General features: G+C 38.9%; 1 protein-coding gene across 6 annotated transcripts in view; it reads left to right on the plus strand.

Annotated features, from left to right (window-relative positions):
* Positions 1–26,064, plus strand: part of tmcc1a (transmembrane and coiled-coil domain family 1a) — a 37,357-nt gene that overhangs the window by 6,119 nt on the left and 5,174 nt on the right. For 3 of the 6 annotated variants that reach the window (XR_009272505.1, XM_058784997.1, XM_058784998.1), the window contains 2 exons: positions 17,545–17,787; positions 20,628–21,244. Coding sequence is in view for 5 of the 6 variants with exons in the window: in XM_058784997.1 (XP_058640980.1) it covers positions 17,545–17,787; positions 20,628–21,244 (860 nt within the window). In the remaining variant the exon portion in view is untranslated. Of the gene's footprint in view, positions 1–31; positions 121–9,152; positions 10,451–13,301; positions 16,345–17,544; positions 17,788–20,627; positions 21,245–26,064 lie in introns of those variants that run through there. The other 3 variants (XM_058785002.1, XM_058785000.1, XM_058785001.1) reach the window with 3 other exon arrangements.

The raw sequence follows: 26,064 nt of genomic DNA on the forward strand, positions 1-26,064 counted from the left end.
GTGTGTGTGTGAGAGAGAGAGAGAGATGGGGGCGGGTGAGAGTGTTTTCTGCTGCTGGTTGTTCAGTGTGTGTTAGTCAGGATGGTCCAGCGATTCAATCTCCGCAGACAATACTCACAGGTAACACTTTCACTGTGTGTGTGTGTGTGTGTGTGTGTGTGTGTTCAGAAGCAGAAAATCAGTAAACCTTTTCAAGTTTTCTTTTATTGAGGAGTGCACTGATCTGAGACAGAGAGAGGGCAGTCTGTAGGTGTAGAGCTGTGTGTTATCGGGTTATTTTTGTGAATATAGAATCTGCAGGACTATAAAAAGCAGTCTTTTCAGAAAGAGTAATTTTGTATATTGTTAAAAGTTTTATTTAGTTTGAAACCTATTTTCTTTGTAAATGTACTGGAGGAACATTATATTTCTTGAAGATTAACGCTACAGAGAACGCAGGGACGATCAGTTATGTTTCATTCAAATGATTGTCTATGTAGGTGTAGAGTCAATTACAAAATCAATTTTGAATAAAAGAGGTTAAATGGAAACAGGGCTGGGCAATAAACTTACAGTTTGAAAAATATAGCCACAAGCCTTCACCACGTTACTTGGTACCATATATAGTACCATTACTTTGGTATCTTGGCGCATCTGAGTACAGTTTGTGACTAGAGGAGACGTACGTGAGATTATTGAGGATGGAGGAACATCAGAAAAGCAAAGGTTTCCATTTGCACTCTATGCAATCTTATTACTGCAGAAACAGTTTCTTTTGTGGGCTATGTGGCTTTGAAATGTGGACATCTGTCTGAGAATATTTAGTGCTTGATCAAGTGATACCTAAGTGTTAAGGCCGAGTTAAATATTTACTCGCTTTAACTCACTGACTGTATGTCAACAATCCCACGTGATTTGACTCAAAGTAGCCTTTACACCTGCATGCTCAGTTTCTGAGTTTCTCTACTGTAATTCTTCAATTCTTCTGGTGCATATCATCACTTTGTTGGGGGGTTCTTAGATGTGTTTTAATCAGGGATCATCAGCTCCTTCTCACCAGACGCTGTGCTGAGCGCTGAAAGCGTGTTGGTCTGACCTCTCAGGTTCTTGTGACCTGTCAGCACACAAACAGGTTGTTCTTGACATGAATAATCCATCGCCAATGTTCAAATCCAGGAAGTCCGTCCATCTGGGGTGTTCTCCTCCCTCTCAGCACCCGGGGCGTCGCTCAGAAGGGCATCCATAGCTGTAGATGGGTGCTCCCTCACTGCTGTCCACTGTTTCAAGTCATGTGTAAACACTACTAAAGACAAAGGTGGCTTTATTTAATCCGTACTGTCAATTATCATAACAGTAAAAACTCTATTAATGTAATTGTAATGTTATATCGTGTCTTATGTCAAAATAAAAATATGTATAGATCCCACTTTATTGGTATTTTAATAATCTCGATTTATGTTAAACTTTATTCTTGTAAATGCAGGCATTGTGTTAAGCAGTATACATAATATACTGAATGAAAAGTGTTTCTGTAGCTACATGAAAATGTCTGAAATGTCTGTGTATTTGACAAAAATTGTGTCAGACATTCTCATCAGTTAAATCCAGCCACATATATTCACTTGCATCAGAAGCAATGACTGAAGTGCTGTTAGTAACAGTGATTTTTACATGTTTAACTGGAAGGAAATGATGGCATTTTGTACTAGATAATGGCTTTTTAGAGGAAAACATTTCTAGCACAACCTAACTGCTTGGCAGATGTTTTTAGATATCCCCAGCTTGTAGGAAAAGTAATATCTGGTTATTTTGAGATGTGGCAGTGACCCACATCATGAGTCCTTCCTGTGGTTTTTTCTGTCATTCCTGTCATTCTTCATTAAAATCCCAGTACACACACAAATCCAAGTCTGTTTTATGAGCACACATATACACCCATGGAACACAATAGAGCAGACCTCCTGTCCAGACCTGATGTACTTTATTTGCATGTGTATCAGTTAGTGTGAGTCAAAATCGTTCCTTGTCATGATTAAACACAACATAACAGAGTCTTCAGCTCACATTTAACTTTTTTTTTTTTCTTCATTTCTTCTCTCTTTTCATATTTATTTTGCCCTTCTGTCAGCGTCTCTGTCTGATGCCGGTCTCTGTGTAAACGGAGCGATGTGTGTTCAGAGGACGCTCTAAATGGACACAGGTGTCCGAGTCTGAACGAGTCTACAACATCCACAGTGTTTGTTACGTTCAGAAGCTGTACTGTGGCATTGCTCGTATTGACTTTACTTTGCAAAAGAAAGCTTCTAAAGGTGATGTTAGACCTGAATGCGCCCTGCTGCATGCTGTTTTCACCATGCTTCATAAAATGCAACTATAACATTGATCATTGAAAGCGTGAGACAAATTCAGTTACAGGACCGCAGAGCGTTTCCTGTTTCCTGTGTGAGATGCCACTAGCAGCTATTGTTGGAGCTGCTCTCATCTGTGTGTCTTATAACGAGCCAGTAAATCATTAATTGGTTTTGCTGTATGCATGAGTTTGTGCACATGTGTAAACTTTGATCTGCACGTTTAATGAATATTCATGACTAATTATTTATGTAGGCCATCGCTCTTATCCAGGTCACATCATCTCTGTATATCTGACCCGAAAGCAGAGAGAGATTGTACTCTGTGTTCTTTCTTTGCTTTGAGGGCATCAAAGAAGGGTCATTCTGTGGCACTTCCAACAACAAAGAGCTTGAAACAAAAGAAAGAAGCCGAAGAAAGAGGTCAACATTTGTTTTAGCAATATTGAGCATCAAACTCTCTCTGTGTGTGTGTGTGTGTGTGTGTGTGTGTGTGTGAGACAAGTGTGCATAGATGTGTCTGACTGACTTGTTTCCTGTTTTTACTCCTCTTATTCTCTCAGGATGATCTTATTCTGGGATGTGAGGATGTTTTACACACACACACACACACACACACACACATTGTGTTTCCGTGTTTTATGGGTTCATTCCATAAGCGTAATGGTTTTTCAGTAACACTTTAGAATACTGTTCCATCATTAATGAATAGCTACACAAGAACACATGAGTAACACAATATTAGCACTCTAGTAACTACTATTAACTAACAAGAAACTCTGATTAATGAATTAGTAAGTAATAGTGCTTAGTTGAATATGGTAGTTCACTATGAGCTAATCAATAAATACTATTTTTTCATAACTCCCCAAGAACTACTGAACTACTGTATACAGGTTCATAATCAATATGAATAATACATAATGTATAATTAATTCTAAAGTGAAGGACATGATAACCCACTAATAATGACTCAAGTATTACCAGATTTTTCACAAGGAATTATTAATTGTTCTCTAGTAATAACTGAAATCATTGTAAACTTTTGAGGGTTTTGTAAAGTATTGGAAAGTAATTATTCAGGTGGTTCTACATCTGGTAACACTTTATTTTAAGGTGTCCATAATACAGAGTAATTACCTAATTAAGTACTTAGTAGTAATTGTTGTACTTACATGAAACAAAATGTACTTACCTTGTAACTAAGTTCTGGAACAGCCTGTACTTACAGTTTGTAATTATGTAGATGTAATAGGCAGCTACTGTTACACATATGTAACGGACCGAGTCTGTTACACAGCTACTTATGCAACCAAAAGATTGTTAAATATGTGTTGCAGACTTTATACAATGTAATTATAAATGCAAGTACATGGCATAAGCTACTTAAAATAAAGTCTATCAAGATTGTACTTAAGTGTAGAAGTAGCTGTGTAACAGACTCGGTCCGTTACATATGTGTAACAGTAGCTGCCTATTACATCTACATAATTACAAACTGTAAGTACAGGCTGTTCCAGAACTTAGTTACATGGTAAGTACATTTTGTTTCATGCAAGTACAACAGCTACTACTAAATACTTAATTAGGTAATTACTCTGTATTATGACACCTTAAAATAAAGTGTTACCCAACATCCTTCTGAAGGAATTGCTAATTTTTTGGATCAGTATTCTAAAGTGAAGATCATAACTCCCTAGTAATTACTGAAGTCATTGTAAGCTTTTGGGGGGTTTTGTAAGGTTCTGGTTAATAATTTATTTTGCTAGATTTGGTAACACTTAAATCATTACTAGTGGGTTACCGTTATCTTCACTTTAGAATACTGATCCAAATAATTCAAATTAAGTTATTTCAGATGGATGTAAAACACTTGAGTCATTACTATGCAAAGCCTTACATACAGTGGGTGAAATAAGTATTGAACACGTCACCATTTTTCTCAGTAAATATGGTTCTAAAGGTGCTGTTATGACATTTTCACCAGATGCCGGCAACAACTCAAGTAATCCATACATACAAAGAGAACAAAACAATGAAGTTCTGTGTAATAAAATGGACCGACACAGGGGGGAAAGTATTGAGCTACTGAAATGTGTTTAATACTTAGTACAAAAGGCTCTGTTGGTAACGAGAGCTTCAAGACGCTCCTGCAGGAGAAACTAGCGGCATGCGTTGCTCATCTTGAAGGATCTGTGGGTCTCTTCTATGAACTCTGACCTTTAGTTCTTATTTTCTATTGGATTGAAGTCAGGTGATTGTCTGGCCGTTCTAGCAGCTTTACTTTCTTTCTCTGAAACCCGTCCAGAGTTTGCTTGGCTGCGTTTGGGATCATTGTCAGCCTCGTTTCATCTTCATCATCCTGGTTCTGTAGCTGTTGGGACTGAAGCAGCTAATATCCATCTCCACTGACGAGGGGCAGGATTGCTTTCTAATTACTGAGAGATTTCAGCTGGTGTCTATGCTTTCCATGCCTTTTTGAACCTCCCTTTCTTCACGTGTTCAGTACTTTTAAGTTTAAGTTTATTATTATCGGACAATCTTTTTGTATCTGTGGCAGCTCCTCAGTGGTCAACAACAATAATTAACAAATACAAACAAAACATCAACAGATTACAAATAAATACAAATGAATAGAACCAGCATCAAACCACATCCCTTTCACAACAACAGAGTCACTGCCATAGATGTAAAATAACAACTGTAATATCACAAAAATGTATTTAACAGAGCTACACTGGAGGATATAAAGGATCTTTGAGCACGGGCAGTCTGTAATGATGTTACCCTGTACCTTCGACCAGATGCTAATAACTCATATTCACCATAAAGAGGATGTGCTGCATCCCAAAGAATTGCATGGCTTTTCCTCACAGCTCGACATTCACATAGTTTGTTTCCCCTTGTGCCATTCCACTTCATTAAACATAACTTAATTTCTGAACTTATTTGTTTTGTTTTCTTTGTATGTATGGGTTATTTGGGTTGTTACCGTCAAGTCAACAGCACCTTTAGAAATATATTTACTGAGAAAAATGGTGACGTGTTCGATATTTATTTTACCCGCTGTATACCTCAAAAGCTTACAATGACCTCATCCAGTATTAGAGTTGTCATGCTTTTCTCTTTAGAATACTGGTCCAAGTCATTAGTTCCTTTAGAAGGATTTGGTCATATTTGAGTCATTGCTAGTGGGTTACCATGATCTTCACTTTAGAAATAATTATGCATAATTCACATTAATTATAAACCTGTATACAGTAGCATAGAGTTCTGTAGTTATTGGTTAGCTAATAGTGAACTACTGGTTTCAATTGAGCGCTATTACTTACTAAATCGTTAATCAGAGTTTCTTGTTAGTTAATAGTAGTTACTACAATGTTAACAGTGCATTAGTCATTTGTTCCTGTGTAGTTATTCATTAACGACGGAACAGTACTCTAAAGTGTTACTGGTTTTTCTGCTGTACAAACTGCATTTTCTATCCTCTTACTCTCTCTCTACACCTAAACCTCCCCTCACACACAACTACAGGCATGTGTTAAATGTAGTATGTTTTCTTTTAAGTTATTTGGTTTACGAGGATGCAGGAAGTGCAAACCTCATAAGCCATGTTCATGTTGCAATACTCATTATGTCATTGTACACACAATCCTGATAAAGCATGTATTCAAGCACACACGCAGATCACAGACACAATGGTTTTCCACAGAAGTGATCCCACACCTTTCCTCACTCTGCACTAAACATTCTCATCTGATATCAGTTGATATAAAAGGGTGATTTTATGAGCCGTTCAGATAGTGAGGAGTCAGCAGTTGAACGGTGTCTGTAAGGAGTGTGTAGATCATGAGCATCTGTATCTGATGCTGCTGTGAGGAACTCATCTCCCTCTCGTGGCTGTTTGGTGTCCTTCACAGCTCACAGTGTGCCAGTGTCCTGCTGAAGACGTCTGTGTATGATAGAGTGTGATGTCTGATCTATCCGTGAGGATGTGAAGGCATGTTTAAGGATTCAGTGACAGTATTGAGAGCATTATATCCCTGCTGTGTCCATGTGTCCAGTCTAGATCTTTAGGTTAGTAGTATTTTCACATAATATCAGTGAAACCAAAACAGAAAGTGTTGACTGAAGTGTTTATGAAAGGTAGCCTACCTGACCTGTGCATATATTCAAATATATATTGTGGGTAACACTTATTCACTATTAACTACGACTTTCCCCTCAATAAAGTCCTAATTTGCTGCTTATTAATAGTTAGTAAGGTAGTTGTTAAGTTTAGGTAATGGGTAGGATTAGGGATGTAGAATAAGGCATTAATATGTGCTTAATTACTACTAATAAATGGCTAATATTCTAGTAATATGCATGCTAATAAGCAACTAGTTAAGAGACCCTAAAATAAAGTGTTACCATATTGTGTATATTCATGTGGTCAGTAGGAGATCTGTATGAATCATTTTTAACTCTTTCATCCTTTATATAGTATGTTAGATTATTTTAGACATCTGTGTGAACTTAAAAAACCTGAATGCATCAGAAAAGTAAAGTTAGTTCTGAGAAAAGCTTGTGCAGCATTTGTTTGCACATGACATTTTGATATTTCTCAATGTAATGCAATGACATTCAGACATTTTTAAGTGTGACTTCATTGTCTAAATACTAGCAGCCATTGTATTTCTTTAAAGGAATCATTGTTTCATCAGAAGATGTTTTATATATATTTATTTCCTAACCACCGGGGTTGCAGTGCTGTTTCTGTCAGTTTTGTTTTTAACTGCTCAAACCAGTTTGCCTCTTTCTTTCTTTTTTTTCTCTGATCTTGTATGACTGCGGGCTAATTTTAGCTCAGGATGTTCTGTTTTCTGCTGAGAACATGCTTAAAATACTCAAGTCTCTGAGATGAGACAGCCGAATATTCCATAACAAACTCTAGATCCAGAAGCACGAGATATTGTTTTGGTTTAATGATTAGGAAATGTGCTGTTTTCAGCTGTCTAGATTAAGATAACAGTAGAGCATGTCCAAAAACAAAACAAAAAACAAGCCTATTTTCAGGGCCACTGATTGTCAGTATGACGCTATACCATGTCTGAGCCGGAGCTGTGGCACCAGAAGCGACTGGAGTTTATAATCATGTTTGTTTGTGTTGTGAATGTGCATATTTGAGTCATTAATTAGTCCAATTTAGGGTGAAGACACTAACAAAGAGTGATGTTATGCAAGATGCACTCTGATAACCTTCTGTACAGAGAGAACTGACACATTCTGGATCTTTCTGGCCTGTCTTCAGTCTGCCTGGCAGCTCCGCTGTGTGTGTGTGTGTGTGTGTGTGTGTCCTAGAGGCATTCAGAATGAACTGGTGCTGCCAGTGAGCAGAAACTCCAGGTGAATCCCAGCAGCTGGGTGACATCATCTCTTATGGGAATAATGCATCTCTTTGTTATGTGAGGAATGTGGTTTGTGCGCGCGCAGGTGTGCACGCTTACTCTCAGTCAGCTGTCACTGTGAATCTGCATGTTTATAGAGAGAGGAACGTGTCTCTAATAATGTTGATTTAAACTGAAGCCAAGCGTCACTGTTGGTGCTGCTCATATTTAACCAGTGTTGTGAAGTTACATGTAACGGAATTACATCATTTAATTACAAAATAAGGTTAGACTTTAATTTAAGGTGTCCTTGTTACAGTGTAATTATACATTTAAGTACTGAGTAATATTAATTACATGTACTACTATATAGTTAGGGTTAGGATTAGGGTTAGTTGCACATAATTATGCATAACATGTTGTTATTATAATAGTAAATACATGTAACTTGTAACAAGGACACCTTAAAATAAAGTGTTACTGAAAATAAATGTAACTGTAATCAGTTACAGTTACTGAGGAAAAATGTGTAGTTAGATTACAGCTACTTATGAAAATGTTAACGATTACAAAGGGGTTACATCTGAATATTTTCACACACATACAGATTTGATTGATTTCTTTCCCAAATTACAGTGACTGCTCTAAAATATGAGACACCAATGTTTCAGGAGTTTAGGACACATGCTTCTTAGATAACTGTTTTATTTCCTATTTGGGTTTGTGTATATGCTTTATTTTTAAATTTAAAAAAACAAAGGCATTGTTTGCTGTCATAGCTGTGCAAAGATTTGATTTCAAAAACAGTATCATATCTATTAAACTATGTCTTGTTATGATTTTAAATCAGCATTTAACCTCAGAATGACCTCAAAGTAAAAAGAGGTGCTAAAGTCTGATTTTGAGGTGGCTGTGCTTTAAAATGAAATTATTAATTTAATTTAAGTGATGAAGGATTCTGAAAGTCTGACAGTAATCAGTGTTGAGTGTAACAGTAAGATTAACCCTGCTTTACATGTTTCAAAATGATTAACAGTTTGGAAAATAATTTAGAAATTTAAATTTAGAAAAGGAATCAAATGTAATCAGGGTTACACTTTATTTCGATAGTCCACTTTAGACATTCTACTAACTATAAGTAATTTTGTAACTACATGTCAGCTAATTATCATTCATTTGTAACTACATGTGTACTAACTCTCAGTAGGGCAGGTTTAGGGTTAGTAGAGTAAGTTGACATATACTTGCAAAGTTTATTATAGTCAGTATGTTGTATGTTGTGGACCCATCAGAATAAAGTGTTAGCAGATATTAATCAGAGAGTCTACTAATACTCTAATGACTGCTAGTTGACATGTAGCTGCAAACTTACTGTTAGTAGAATGTCTGAAGTGGACTATCAAAATAAAGTGTTACCGTAATCAGTTACATTACTTTATTAGGTCCCACTTTATATTAGGTGGCCTTAACTACTATGTACTTACATTTAAATTAATCATTTGGTACAATGCACTTATTGTGTACATACATGTTTTTACATTGTACTTACAGTATATTTTTTAAAATACCTATATGTACTTACATCTGTAATTAATTCCTGTAATTACATTTATAATTACATTGTCAACCCATCCCTCACACCTTCACCCACCCTTAAACCCACCCAGACCACCAAACCTGTCCCTAACCTCCCCGTATCCCCCTCAATAGCAGCAGAAGTGTTTTGCAATACAATATGAACACAATTAGTACATTGTACTTATTTTTTGATGCAAGTACATAGTAGTTAAGGCCACCTAATATAAAGTGTGACCAGATCACCAAATGAGGAGCCCAGATATGGAGGTTCAAAGCTAGTTGGAAGCATGTGCTATGCTTCATTCACTGAAGACTGTACTTACTGCCTGAATGAGGCCTGCTGTTATATAAGCCAGCTCTCGCCTAAAGCACAGCTTCATCACGCTCCCTCTCTTCCATTGAGAGGAGTTTTGGCAGTTTCTCGTCTGCCCCTCTTATGCACCCCATTTCACTTCTGCACACACGCACACGCACACACACACACACACACACACACACACACAGTAGTGTCACGCAGCAGTTGTGTGGATCTGCAGTGTTCATGTTCGTGATGTCTGTATGCACTGAAGGCACAGCCAGTCATTAGTCTGGATACAGTGGATGGTTATGATTGGTTATAGGGTCTCTGACTGTGATTGGTTGAGGTTGGTAGGTCACCATAACTCATTGGCTAAGCTCTTAAAGCCCTTTAAACCCGTGAATGAACTTCCTCATTAGTTGTCCAACAGTGTTTTTCTGTCCAAAAGAGTCCCACCGAGACAAAACCCTTCTCATGGGCTCTGGCTCGCTCTGCCTCTTTCTCACACACACTAACCGTTCACGCTGAGCTTTTGGGTTTTTCATTGCCTGTGTGAACTCCCAACACTTGCTTTCTCAACTCAGATGTTTCCACTGCAGCTCGACGGTGAGTTTTTCAGAGCGCTGTAAGAGCCCAGGCCCACACGAGCTGAATTACTCCTTCGCTTTGCTTTAAGAACATGGACACTTTATTTTCTCTGTTGTTCATCATATTGTAATGGAACAGCACAGACAATCTGGACGCTCAAATCAAAACTCAACACACCTGAGTGAATGAACGCCTTGTGAACGTCTGCTGGCTCAATGATTTCTCCAATGGACATCATTCTCAACCTGATAACTCCAGACTCCTCACCGTCCACTTCCCCAACCAACACCGTGAGTTCAGTGCGTGTGTGTGTGTGTGTGTGTGTGTGTGTGTGTGTGTGTGTGTGTGGTCACAAAGCTCCTACATTTTACTGAATTACATTTATATTACACTTAAAGGTCCCACTTTATATTAAGTGGCCTTAACTACTATGTACTTACATTTAAATTAATCATTTGATGCAATGCTCTTATTGTGTACATACATGTTTTTACATTGTCCTTTAAATTTTTAAAAATACCTATATGTAATTACATCTGTAATTAATTTCTGTAATTACATTTATAATAACACTGTTGACCCATGCCTTACACCTTAACCCACCCTTAAACCCACCCAGACCACCAAACCTGTGCCTAACCTCCCCGTATCCCCCTCAATACCAGCAGAAGTGTTTTGCAATACAATATGAACATAATTAGTACATTGCACTTATTTTTTGATGTAAGTTCATAGTAGTTAAGGCCACCTAATATAAAGTATGACCCACTTAAATATAAGTGAAATATTACACTTGAAATGTGCATCAGTACTCTTATAGGCTTTTTGATATGTACATATTATAAGAAAACTGTATTTGACCTATTTTATGGATTGTATGTTGGCTTGTTTTTTCTCAAAAGCCATGATTTGCAGTGCGTTTCAAACCTTTATGTAGACTGTTTACGCTGCTTTTTTTCCATGAAAATGAATAGGGACTGAGCCTGTCAAGATCCAAAGACAAAAAAAAGTCCTCTTCTTAAGACATTTGACAACTTTGGGGGAAACCAGAACATACTAAAATAACAGACCAGTGTGTAATGTGTTGTTCACCTGAAACTCTGGCCCATAATCTCATTCATGTTCTTAGATTTGATAGATAGTCATATAGAAGTCATATACAGGTTTGGAATGACATACCAGTGTAAGTAAATAATGACCAAAATTGCATTTCTTGGTAAGAAGAGTTTCAGACACATTGGTGTGAATCTGGTCAAAAGCTTATAAGAGACTTTCACAAATGCTGTTTTGACATAATTACTCATGAAAGGCCCTCTTGTAGTTCTTGACCCAAGATAACCAGGGATTTGTTGAGTTTCACAAGAGTAACACTACTGACAAAACTAACACTTGTGTGCACTCAAGAGTAAGAGCATACAGTACAGTTAGATGAGTTCAGTTTGAAAGTTAGGGGCTGTACAGTTTTAGCATGTGTTGTTCTTGTTTCTTGTGTGTGTGTGTGTGTGTGTGTGTGTGTGCGCGCACTTTTGTGACATATGAGGACACAAATTTGTATAATGACAAAGGTATGACAGGTATTACAAGGTGAAGGTGGCATCTCAGGACATTGACCCATGTCCCCACTTTTCAAAACGCTTATAAATCACTCAGAATGAGGTTTTTTTGGGGAAAGTTGAAATGCACAGTCTCCTGTAAGGGGTAGGTTTAGGTGAAGGGTTGGTGTAGGACAATAGCACATACAGTAAGTACAGTATAAAAACCATTACACCTATGAAGAGTTCCCACAATTCACAAAAACAAATGTGTGTGTGTGTGTGTGTGTGAGCTCAGGCTAATATGTTCAGTTATGTAATTGTCCACTGCTGATGAATAAGGCATTGTTAGTGGCTCCAGTCTCCCTTAAAGCAACAGTAAAGAGGATTTCCACCTTTCTGAAACTGGCCTTTGTGTAAATATGAAGGGCTTTTACTGCCATAATCAACTAAAGTAAAGCGCAGAAAGAGAAATGTAATACATATATATATATATATATATAATGGTTTATGATATGTTTATTGTGTAATTCAGTGTATTGCAAGTTTCCACACCTTTTACAATCGACTTTTCCATGACATTTTCTGTCTTTAAAGATTAATTTCCTGTTATCACTGATTAAGAATTAATAAAAATCATTTTGTTGATATTGCATTTTAAAGGAGCAATTTCTAGCCAAAGAAGTCATTTACAGTAGATATCAAATTCATTCTTTTCCATGACTAACTTTTATTAGATTTCAGATTTTTTTAGACTAGATCTCAGCCAATGCCAGTCCTGGAAATCACAGTTTTAAATCAGATATTCTATGTCGATAGGAGCACCAGTATTCAGACTTATTACTAAAATACATAGGCCTAATATATTTATTGATCAGAAGGCAAGTGTAAATGCCCTGACTGGCAGTGCCTTACAGGACCTGAGTGAGAGCTGCTGATATGAGTCGTATATTAATATCTAATGATTTAGTGGGATTAAGGGTTCTAATGCCAGTCCGTCGTTAAACAAACTGAAGCAGCATGAGTTTGACCTTTAGCTGTATTTACAGAATACAGGACAATTCAGTCAAGGTTTACTCGACATGTGCCACACTGTTTCACACACATCCATTATAACCCAGCCAACAGGGAACGCTCTCACAACTTTTTAAATGTTTACTGTTAGGACACAATGTTATTAAAGTAAAGTTCATGGAATTTTCTTATAACATTATTAATGTTTGATATACGTTGTTATACTGTTGAAAGATAAGGTTCTTAGAACAACATTCTCAGAACGTCCTTATGATGTCATTTGTACTTGAATGTTCTAGCAAATGTTTTTGTAACGTTTCTAACATTCTGATCGCAGCAAGAAAACTGGACATTTTAACTCTTTCCCCGCCAGCGTTTTTGCTGATTTCCACTAAAATTTCACGGCCCCCGGAATATTTTGTTGTGTGAATATCTGAACATGCAATACATCAAAATAAAGATCAGACCCTCTACTTTCAAACAAAAATATCCGTTTTATTCTAGCTTCAAGTTTTTTTTTTTTTTTTTTTTTTACTTGAATGTAGGTAGATTTCATAAAAAAAAAAAAAAAAAAACATTTTGAGCTAAAAGCTGAGAAAATCACATTTTTATTATATACTACATCTGGATTATATTCAGTAATATTATCAAAGCAAAGATGCATTAGATGGCTTCCATCAGTATCTCAAAGCTTCACAGGCCTTCAACACTTTCTGGATCCACATTTCACTCGGTAACATTAGGCAGCTTTCATTTATGTGCGGTTAGTGTTGATGATCGCATTATTTTTCACATGCATATGCTCACATATGAGATCGCTGGTTTCTGCGTCTTCCTGGTCTGTGTTTTTGATCGAGTGATTCCAGACTCATTCAGGAGATTCGTAACAGCGCCCCCTAGCGTATAACAGCGAGAACACGCAAACCAGGAAAATTCTGTGTTTGGCGGGGAAAGAGTTAATGTTCTTACAATAATACAAATAAACATTCAAATAACGTAATATTTTAGGTGAAAATAAAGTTTGAAGAAAATTGTATGTAACTTTTAAATAACATTATAATCAGGGAAATTTTCAACATTTTATAAACATTTCAAAACAATGTTATTTGTAAGGCAGCAGACATTAGAATGAGGAAGACTTTTGATTTATTGACACGAGTGATCAGATCACAAGCGAACAGGGAAATACACGCGATGGGGATTTTTTTGCATTTTTTGTGCAGATACCAACCTGTCAATCAGTCACGTCACACCTCACTGTTTCCAGATGCCAAAAAACAGTATGTTCTATCAGCTCGTTTTTGATCAAGAACCACCCACTTAGACCGAAAGAGAGCGTCTGATTGGCGTGAGAAGCGACCTGATGTGAAGTTTGAGGGCAGGTTGTGTCAGAATCGCGTGTCATGCCTACTTCTGTCCAGAGCTTGAATTCTTCAACTCTTTGAAGTTTTTCTGCCATGACCCTCACAAACTAAGTTCTTCCTCTGAAGCACTCACTGTGTCCGTCTCTGAACCTGTGAACATGGCTTTGACTGGTAAAGACCTGTCCATGTATGCGGTCAGTCAGCTGCGGGCATGACATCCTTCAGATGTGGGTTTTTCTCACGCCAACCCCGACAGTCAGTTCCTGAATCCACACCAGCAGGCCTTTAAGGCTGGTGCAGAACTCGTTTTTCTGGGCCTTTTCTGTGGTTTTGGAAAGTTTCAGGAACCAGCACAGGCCAACCAATTCTGCAGAAACTGAAGAAGTGTGAATCAGCAGAATCGAAACCCTCATGACTGTTCAAATCACAAATCACCGCTCCTGCGTCTTCACTGGCTCCTAGCAGTGCTTAGTTCTGTTTGACACATCTCAGAATTCTGCAGACTTGACCAAAGCCAGTCTTACAATCAGTGAATAACTGAACTCCTGTTCTTTTAGTTTCACTTTAGACTGAAACAACATGTGGCTATAAATGTTTGAGTAGTAAACACTCTGGCAGACGGCGTGTTGTTTTGGATGGTTAGCTGTGTTGCTGGTGTTGTATACGAAGCGTGTTGCTGATGTGTCTTACATGCGGACTGTTACATACACTGGCGCTCTATTAATAAATGTGACTTGACTTAAATAGAGCACATTTAAGAGTGTGTAAAAAGCTTCATTATGACTATAAAATCTAACCCTTTCCCGGCAGACCATCATCTCTGAGGGGTTTGGCGTTTGATTCTCTAGCTTCGTAAAAAGTAATCCCCTACGGCCCTAACAGACAGTAACCGGTCCATCACTAGCTCTAGTGTCCTCTCGCATTCGAGTAACAAACACCGTTGAATCAAAACTCAAGTAAACACTTATTTGATAAGGAGTGATATATTCAGTGTAATAATGTTTAGTCAGCGAGACGTTATTGTAAAATCTTCTTCAGGGTTACTCAAGACTTGTTTATTTTCTCATAATGACCGGCTGACTGTACAGTATTCCTTATATAATACAGTCTGTTTACAGCTGTATGACTGTAATGCATATGAGCAACTGAATTGCTAAATGTTTACTGTTTGTGTGCCTGTGATGGGCTTTGTGGCTCCAAACTGGCAGAACCGGTCAGTCGCTCTCTGTTCGTGGGTTTGTCCCTAATCACCCTTGAGACGCCGCCCGTCCTGACCCTTCCAGACGGGCTACTTTATCTCTGCCGATTACAGACCGCATAAACACTGTGAGCTGGATTTGTGCTGGACTGTAAACAGATAGTGTTGCCACAGACCAAGAAATCCGTCGCTGTCTGGTTACACAAGTGCATTAAATCGTGGACTTGCAATGCAACTTCATAATGTTGTTTTTAGGAAATACATTGTATAAGTATAGCTTTATTAAAACTTTGTTAGGCCTATATGTTTGTTATACTGTGGTGGGCTAATTCATATTTAATAAAAAAAATAAAAATAAATTGGCAAAATAACAGATACATAAATGCTCTTTTTTTCCCATTAATGCCTTTTCATTTTTAAAGTGTATTTGTATATTTGGCCTGGTGTTCACGTGTTTCTACTTTAATTTAATGACATCCGAAAAGCTTTTTATTATTAATGGACATTAATAGAAATACACTGAGCTTAATTGGATTGACTAGGCTATTGCTTGCAAAAAAAAAATAAAAAATAAATAAAAGGTGAACTTTTTGGTTTACTTCCATGTTGAACATGAACAAAAGTGATGTTGCTCATTTCTAGAGTCGCATACATTTGATTTAAACCGACTGATTGTTGAAATATCAGTGAATTTTAAATTTATAATTTTCCTGTAGCTATATTTCTGTTCACACTGTACACTTATTCAATATCGCAACTGTGATATTAACCACAGAGACCCCAGAACAAATGATTCGAACACCTTCACGGTTCAGTTCAAGCATCAGTTCGAGTTCGATCGATTCACTAAAGAGAGCCGACCGAGATCGAGCCTCGCGCGCTTTCGGGATGACGTCATGTTTAAAGCTCCACGCGGCGGTGGGAGGAGCTTGAGAGCGAGTTCAGCTTTTCAAAACAAGTCTGGGAAGTTCAGCGAGAGAGAAACCGGCAGAAACTCTAAATGAAGAGGCGCTTGGAGGCGAGAGCTCCGTCTAATAATGCACTGGGAGCAGCTGCTGCGAGCGAGGGACGGGAAGGTGAGTGAGTGAGGAGCACAGACTCTTATTACAGATATTATAAGCGGTTCCCGCGGTCGGTGACTCATGTGTGATCATTGTGTCACTGATGTGTCATTCTGCCTCATTGCACCTGTGTTCTGTAACATGTTTCCCTTCACGTCCGCTTGACTCGCATTGTTCCGCTGTGCTTGAGTAACGATGTCATTGTAGCGCATGCTTCCGATTTCTTCTGCGCCTTTAATATAAAATGTAACTTTTTTCGGTATAAAAAAAACACAATATTTCATTGTCTTGTGGTGTGATACTTATCAACCCATTAATTAATATTTCTTCGAAAAGTTAGAAATGTGGTTAAGATGGTTTCACGGACCCTTGTTGAAAACCCTGGATTTATGTTGTTTAATGGGAGTTATTATTGCTCATATATGGGTCAGATTAAACAGACCTAGACTATATGATCAGACAGGCGCTTTATCGCCGAATCTGACTGTACTGACCTCAATATTCAGCTCATTCTGTCTGAACGGATTGTTTAACTATGAGGTCGACACATACTGTACTGTAATATTCCGGTGTGAGGTATGAGGATCTTTGTCTTGATTTTCCCTGTAAGAAGTGTTGAGACGACCACTGAACAAGTTCAGTTTGCCTGAAACACCAAGTTGTGATGAGATACTAAGACCAGTTTTCAGCAAATGCACTTTGAATGTGTATGTATTAACAAAAACAAGGCACTGCAGTCTCTTAAGATGAAAGCATGTGTGTGCACTTGTTTATGCTACATTGTGGGGAACAAATGTACACACAAGGATAGTAAAACCTGAAATTTTTGACATTGTGGGGACTGGCTTCCGGTCTAAAAAAATATGAAAAATAGTAAATGATGTTTATCTGAAAGTGTAATGATTCAAACGGGTTTTCTGTAAGGGGTAGGTTTAGGGTTAGGGGATAGAAAATATTGTTTGGTCAGTATAAAAGTAACAGAAGTTTATGGAAAGTCCCCACAATTCACAGAAACCAATATGTGTGTGTGTGTGTGTGTGTGTGATTGAGATGTTGACCTTTAATTGCCTCTGTCTAAATGCATGCCGATTGCAGAAGCAGGCGATTGCTTCATTGTGTCAGCAAAAAGACACGGAAAGACCTATTTTCCAAGAAGTGACATGAGTTATGTTTTGTTTGTCCCTCCCTCGGCCCGCTCCTGGCCTGTTTCTCCAGATCGAGAGGCTGGAGGGCGGTCTGGCCCAGGCGTGCGGGGCTGATGGTTCGCTGCTGGGCTCGGAGGACGCCGGTCTCGACCCCCAGCGCACACGGCAGGCCATAGCACAGCTGCAGCAGAAGATCCTGAAGCTCACGGAGCAGCTGCGCATCGAGCAGGCGGCCCGCGACGAGAATGTGGCCGAATACCTCAAACTGGCCAGCAACGCCAGCGACAAACAGCAGAGCTCCCGCATCAAACAGGTACGACACCTGCTTACTGTCATCATCACTATGTCCACATGTGACCTGAAATCAAAAGAAGGCAACTACAAATGATTTTGAACATGAAAATGAAGCTTATTTTTGTACCATTAATACATATACATTGGAGGCCAAAATGATGAGAACACTAGTATCTTCAGCAGCTAAAAATGGTTTTAAGTCAGTTATTTCTATCTTCTGCTGGAGTGTGTCCGGAGGAAATATCAGTTTACATTTACAAACATTCATTTTGCCATTAATTGTAATAATCCAGTGATATCTTTGAGATCTGATCATCTTCAGTCTGTCTGAGTGACATGAAGAAACAGAACAAACTGAGACTAAATCCAGAAGAACTGTGTCTCTGCTTCAAGAAAGCTCCTGCGAAGCTCCTGAGAAACTCTGCTCGAGTGCAGCGAGGACAAAACCTGCTTTAAACACAAAGCATGCTCACAACAAATGCTGATTTCATTTAGTTCATAGAAGTTAAGAAAATCTATTTTTGACAGCATCCTCATTTTACAGCATTTTTACACAAGTGCCTAAAACTGTTAACAGCGCTGTAGCTCTGCAGGAGGTTTCTTGAAGCGTCTTGAGACACAGTTCTTTAGTGTATTTGAGAAAAACATTTATTTCATAATGATATTTCCCCCCATTTTAGATTCTTATTATCCAATAAAGGGTTAGATTTATTTATTTATTTTATTTTATTTTTTTTTTAAATAAAAGATCAAAAGGATTAACAATGCAGATTAATTTTCACAGCCGCCTTTGATCATATTTACCAAGGGTGCCGATATTTTTGGCCATGACTGTATATCTAGTCAATAGGCTTGTTCAACTTTATTCGGTGCCGCAAATATCGGCTGCCGACTGACAAAAGCAATGCATTCTGGTTAGAAAATTTGTCCAACTTTGATTGGCACTGCAGCCGCCTTACAATCACATGTGCCACAAAAGCAAAACGAGATCAGCCACCGAGGTCAAGCGCTGCAGTTGCTCAAAATCGGCTGTGAAAGCCTTGATGACGACACACTTTACCTGACGGCCGTCTCTTTACTCCTTTGCAACCGGTAGATCTCGCCAGCGGGTGGCAGGCTAGTGTAGTTCATCTGAGTGCCACACCCACATCTTAACATCCAATCAACAGCTAATGCACAGAACCAATCCCCGCCCTAAATTATTTTTATTATTGCATTCAGATGCGTGTCACGAAAAATATCTGTGGCTACTTTGTGACTTTAAGCAACTGTGAAACAACAGCCTTGGAACCAGTGTTGCCACATTGTGACCAAACTAATCAGTGCAAAAAAAAATTCAAAGCATGTGTATGTGTGGTTAGAAAAATCAGGCTGCGCACACACTGTGCTGATGACTAAACTCATGTCATGCACACTGTACGCATAAAAAACCAAAGTACACTGAGGGCTTTACTCTTAAGGAGTGTTCAGACTGACAGCTGCAGGGAGAGTTGGCTCTTTCCTGATACAGTGGTTGACTAGAAATGTGCCTCACACTCCTCATCTTTTAGGCTACATTTACACTAGTGCGTTTTCGTTTTAAAGCACATAACTTCTACGGCTACGGTTCCGCAGTACTGTGGTTTTCACTACTCCGGTATTTTCGACCCTAAAAAGCGGAGACTTTTGTAAACGCTGCAGACCCCGTTTTAGTTTGAAAACTCTGGGGTTGTGTTTCAGTGTAAATGGACCAAAACAGAGACTTTTGAAAACAATGGTGTGGCTGCCCACATTCACCCTGCGTGTCCTTGAAGACCGTGTAAACAGCATCATGCTCATTGCTGTACCCATAGATATGAATAGGTAGAGTCCCCATTCGACCGCTACAAACACGTAGACGCATCCGCCGTCTAAATAATAGGTCATCTATCTATTAGAGCTGCATGATTCTGGATAAATTGAGAATCATGATTTTTTTTGTCTCAAATACAGATCCCGATTCTCCCACGATTCTGAAACAAAATATTATTGCTGCAGTCTATTTAAAAGTGTTTTATTAATTTGAATGAATTATTAAACATTTTATTATATATTTGTATTTAAAATATAATATTTTAATACACCAATTATTAATATAAGAATTATGAAAAAGTGGTTTGAATGAATGATTCAATGACTCACTCATAAATACTTAACTTGTTTCATTACTGGATGATCAGTGTTTTTGAACGAATCTCTTGAATGAATGATTCAATGACAAATACATTTTTAACAGTCCCTTGTCGCAAAACAGGGTAATAGACACAAATGTTATTTGAAGCACCAATTACTTTCAAAGGGGGATTTGCTCTAATGCTTATATATGAGTTGTAAGCTTTCATCCCGGTATTTCTGTGTTAATATGATTGACTGTAAGACAGAAATAATACTGTGTAGTTGAAAAGACCGTTTCTGAAGCTGTTTACTCAAACATGGTAACTCTCCGCTCTCTCTGTGTCAGCGGCAGCGCAAACGCAGATTTGAATGTTGCAGTATGATTTTTTTCATAGGTTTAATAGACACGATCGTTGTCATTTAAAATGGGATCGCACTGGTGTTTGAATCGAGAACGCAATTTTTTATTTAAATTTTTTTAACTATTAATCGTGCAGCTATGTGACCTATACATATCTATGGTTGTACCTGTCCTGTATGAATGGTCATGTGATGTGTTTTCGGTTGTGTAGTGTGGACTGAGATTGTTTCTGAACAGCAGCGAAAACACCAGTATAGACGAGAACGCACTAGTGTAAACAGGGCCTTAATCCCCTTCCTCGCTCATGTCTTGATCTCCTCCCTCCCTCGCTCTTCCACACACCTCTACATTGCATCCATCCTCAGGTGTTTGAGAAGAAGAACCAGAAGTCTGCGGCGAGCATCGCCCAGCTGCAGCGCAAGCTGGAGCATTACCACCGGCGTCTGCGAGAGGCGGAGCACAGCGGCGTGCAGCGGCAGCCCAAAGACGTGCTGCGCGACATGCAGCAGGGCCTGAGGGACGTGGGGGCCCGGGTCATCACGGGCCTCAGCGAGGGCGTGGTGGACAGCCTACACTCAGCCGCCGGGGCCGTGGCCTCCAAACCGCGTGAGATCGCCTCGCTGATCCGCCACCGCTTCGGCAGCGCAGACAACATCAGTGTGCTGAGAGACGGGCCGGAGGAGGCCGAGGACGGAGCCGCTGCCGCACACCTGCAGTCCAGCCCCAAGTTCGGTAGCGATGAGGACTGTTCTAGCGCCACCTCGGGATCCAACAGCGTGACGGGGGCCCCCGGGGGCCCGCCCAGCTCCAGAGGGAACACGCTGGAGCGGGGACACAGCGGCAGCCTGGACATGCTGATGCAGGAGCTGCAGGAGCTGCGAGAGGCACAGACACGTCTGGAGGAGACGCTGGAGAGTGTGAGGAGCGGATATATGAAGGAGTGCAGTCTAGTGATGCAGGCACTACAGGAGGAGAGGTTCAGGTACACACACACACACACACACACACACAGAGATCACAGTACATACAGTCTAGAGCAGAGCTTCTCTTCTGGGTTTGCTTCAGGATCTAGATCATACTGGACATGCAGTAGCAATCCAGCACTGCACCACAAAAACCAACCATAATGTCCTTATAATCAAACAGACAAATGTATGCAGACTGTAAATATGGCTGGCCAGCAAGATGTTATATATTGTGATGGTCTAAAGCAGGGACCACGAGATCCACTTTCCTGCAGAGTTTAGCTGTAACCCTAATCAAACACACCTGAGCATGCTAATCAATGTCTTCAGGATCATTAGAAAATCACAGACAGGTGAGTTTGATCAGGGTTGGAGCTAAACTCTGCAGTGGACTGGACCTCCAGGGTAAGATTTGAGGAACCCTGGTCTAAAGTGTCACTGGTTTTTATTGAGCTTTTGCTCTTTCATTTATGTCTGCTTGTAGTCATTAACACACTTTAGATTGATAAAGAAACATATGAATGAGAAAATAAAAAGTGTGATGTGCTTGATTTTGAAAAGGAGTTAGGCTATTGAAAGCATATGAAAGAATTCAGTTTGGCACTCGCTGTCTGACAGATGGCTTTCTGTGTGCTTTTAGTATAGTAGTACAGTAGTTTACTGAATTACTGACATTATGTTTGGACTGTAGAGTGAGAAGAGAACTGATGCTTTATTTATATAATGCAGATTGTCTAAGCAGCTTTACAGTATTAAACAAGGAAATAGTGTGTCGTTCTGCTCTGGCCAGACAAAACCAGCAGTTTAATTCTAGGCTGCAACAAAGTCAGATTGTGCGAAGGACTCATCTGGCCCCCGTGGACTATAATGCAATAAAAGCTCGCTCAAATACTGAGGCGCTAAACCATTCAGGGCTTTATAGGTAATTAGCAAGATTTTAAAATGTACACAGTATTTAATAGGGAGCCAGTGCAGTGTTGACAGAACCGGGCTAATATGGTCATATTTCCTGGTTCTAGTAAGAATTCTAGCTGCTGCATTTTGAACCATCTGGAGTTTGTTTATTATGTGCGCAGAGCATGAATACATGAATGAACTTTTCTGTATTTGACATTGAGAGCATAGGTCGTAATTTAGATATATTTTTGAGATGGAAAAATGCAGTTTTACAAATAGTAGAAATGTGGCTTTCGAAGGAAAGATTGCTATCAAACAGCACACCTCGGTTCCTGACTGATGACCAGTGTTAGGACGGTTACTTTGGAAATGTAATGGGTTACAGATTACTAGTTACCCCATTTAAAATGTAATAGTAGTGTAACTTTTTCAATTACTTTACTAAAGTAATTTAACTAATTACTTTTGATTACTTTTCTAAATTTCTAATGAATGTTTTCAACTGTTAATCATTTTCAAACATTTACACCGTGCAGGTTAACAGTAGTATTCAACACTGATTACTGTCAGACTTTCAAAATCCTTAATTCATCACTTGAATCTGGATGATAATATTTGAACCACCTTTTACTTTGAGATTGATCTGAAGTTCAATGCAGATTTAAAATAATAAGAATTATTTTATTGTTACTGTTTTTGAAACCAAATATTTGCATCACTACAGGAAACACTGGCATCTAACAATGCTTTGGAAAAACCCAAACACGGTTATCTAATAATCATGTGTCCTTTTGTTTACTAAATTCCTGAAACATTGGTGTCTGTTTGTATATGATATGACGATAGTTTTTGTAAAAAGAAACCGTAAAAAGCTCATAAACATAATCTCTAGAAATTCTCTGAGTCACTTCGTGTTCATATACTCATATATTGAGGCGGCAGAGGCTGAAAACACCACGAGCGATACACACGCTTCAGTAGTTGCGCATCTGCGCCATTCATTTACACAGAACGTGCAGGATTCATATATTGTCTTTTTGCGGCTTAATATTCACAGACACTAGTCCATATCGCGTTTTGATCCAAGTGTACTGACCTACTTTTGATTTATTCATCCAAAATGTGGCATATTCCGTGACATTCCGCGTTATAGAAATTCCATTTTTATGACTGGATTCTACGAACCAATCCGTGTTTTCTGCATCGCGGAAATCATTGGGTCGTAGGTCTATGTCTCATATTTTAGAGTAGTCCGTGCAATTTGGGAAAGAAATCAACTAAATCTGTATGTGGATGTGTGTAAATATATAAATGTAACCCCCTTTGTAATCATTAACATTTTCATAAGTAACTGTAATTTAATTACACATTTTTTCTTAGTAACTGTAACTGATTACAGTTAAATTGACTTAGTAATTAAATTACATAATTCCGTTACATGTAACTAGTTACTCCCCAACACTGCTCATGAAGAAGCATTGACAGAGCAGCCATCAAGTGTTAGACAGTGTTCTAGGTTATTGCATGCAGAGGTTTTTGGTCCTATTATTAATATCTCAGTTTATTTTTAGAATTTAACAGTAAGAAATTACTAGTGCTCCAGTTTTGTATATCAACTATGCATTCTGTTAGTTTTGCAAATTGGTATGTTTCGTTGGGCCGCAAAGAAATAGAGATCCTTGAGGTACTCCATACTGCACTTGTGATCGATATGATACCTCTTCATTTACTGCCACGGATTGTACAATTTGAACCATGCCGATGCACTTCCACTAATGCCAACAAAGTTTTGTAGTCTATTCAAAAGAATGTTGTGGTCGATAGTGTCGACCGCAGCGCTAAGATCCAGTAGAACTAATAAAGAGATACAACCACGATCAGATGATAGAAGCAGGTCGTTTGTAACTCTAATGAGAGCAGTCTCAGTACTATGATACGGTCTAAGTCCTGATCTATATGAAGTATACACAAGACTAGATAATGATCTGAGATATCATCACTCTGCTGCAGAATTTCAGCGCTATTAACATAAATTCCATGTGACAGTATTAAATCTAGAGTATGATTTTCAACGAGTAGGTCCTGACTCATGTTGCCTAACCCCGATAGAGTTCAGAATGTCTATAAATGCTGATCCCAATGCATCTTTTTCATTATCAACATGGATATTAAAATCACCAACGATTAGGACTTTATCTGCAGTCAGCACTAACTCCGATAGAAGATCAGCAAATTCTTTAATAAAGTCTGTATGGTGCCCTGGTGGCCTGTATACAGTAGCCAGTACAAACATCACAGAGGATTTATCATTAATACTAGATAATGTTATATGAAGCACTATTACTTCAAACAAATTATACTTGAAACCCAACCTCTGAGAGATACTAAAGATATTGCTATAAACTGTAGCAACACCTCCCCCTTTACCTTTTAGACACGGCTCATAACATGCTTTATATCTTGGGTAGACTTAAAATAATGTAATCATCTGGTTTTAGCCAGGTTTCTGTCAAACAGAGCACATCTAGTTTATGATAAGTGAACATATCATTTACAAAATGCGCTTGCTTAGAAAGGTATCTAATATTCAATAAGCCAAGCTTTATCATGTGTTTATCTGTATTACATAGGTTGTTTTATTTGTTGAACATCAGTTAAACTGTTACTCTTAAATTGGTTTGGATGTTTTCTGTATTTTCTAGTTCGGGGAACAGACACAGTCTCTATAGAGTGATATCTAGGTGAAGGAGTCTCTATGTGCTGAGAGTTAACTGACTTCTGTGACGTGAGGCGGCTAGCAGACGATCGGTTTAGCCAGTCTGTCTGCTTCCTGACCTGGGCCCCAGTTAGTCAAGTACAAACTCTAAGACTATGTGCCATATTTCTAGAGAGAAGAGCGGCACCACCCCAGGAGGGATGAACACCATCTCTTTTCAACAGGTCAGGTCTGCCCCAAAAATTCTTCCAATTGTCTATAAAGCCTATGTTATTTTGCGGGCACCACTTAGACATCCAGCCATTAAGTGACGACAGTCTGCTATGAATCTCATCACCACGGTAAGCAGGGAGCGGACCAGAGCATATTACAGTGTCTGACATCGTACTTGCAAGTTCACACACCTCTTTAACATTATTTTTGGTGATCTCTGACTGGCGAAGTCGAACATCGTTAGCGCCGACGTGGATAACAATCTTACTGAATTTACGTTTAGCATTAGTCAGCACTTTTAAATTTGCCAAGATGTCAGGCGCTCTGGCTCCTGGTAAACAATGGACTATGGTGGCTGGTGTCTCTATCTTCACGTTCTGTACAATAGAATCGCCAATAACTAGAGCACTTTCATCAGGTTTCTCAGTGGGTGCTTCACCGAGTGGGGAGAACCTGTTTGATGTTCTGACCCGCGACTAGCCGCCTCACTGTCACCCAGTCGCCCTGCTGCACGGGCTCTGTAACTGGAACCGAACAATGTACAGGACTCCCTGAGCTAGTCACCTCTAGAAATCTTCTGTCAGAGAGAGATAAACTGTACATGTGGCATGCGGTGCAGGTGACAATGCAAGGAAAAGACATTATTCACCGTGATAGTAGAATAATTCCGACTCAACACAGTTGTTTGATGGACTCTGAAACAATTGAGCGAGAGAGAAAAGAAATACAATGAGACAGAGAGAAAAAAGAAGCGGTATGAAACGCAAATGGGTATGCGATTGACTAGCTAACAGGCTAACGGAATGGGTTTGGGGGTGGGAGATACAATTGAAATTTTTAACCCTGTCATATATATAAATCATTCAGCCATGTCAGCGATACACATCAACAAATAGTTTTTTTTGTTTTACCTTTATTTAACCAGGATGAGACTCATTGAGATTAAACATCTCTTTTTCAAGAGTGTCCTGGCCAAGACTTGTATATACATACAATAATAACATAAAACAA

This window comes from Onychostoma macrolepis, chromosome 08 (genome assembly GCF_012432095.1).
Source record: "Onychostoma macrolepis isolate SWU-2019 chromosome 08, ASM1243209v1, whole genome shotgun sequence".
Classification (NCBI taxonomy): domain Eukaryota; kingdom Metazoa; phylum Chordata; class Actinopteri; order Cypriniformes; family Cyprinidae; genus Onychostoma; species Onychostoma macrolepis.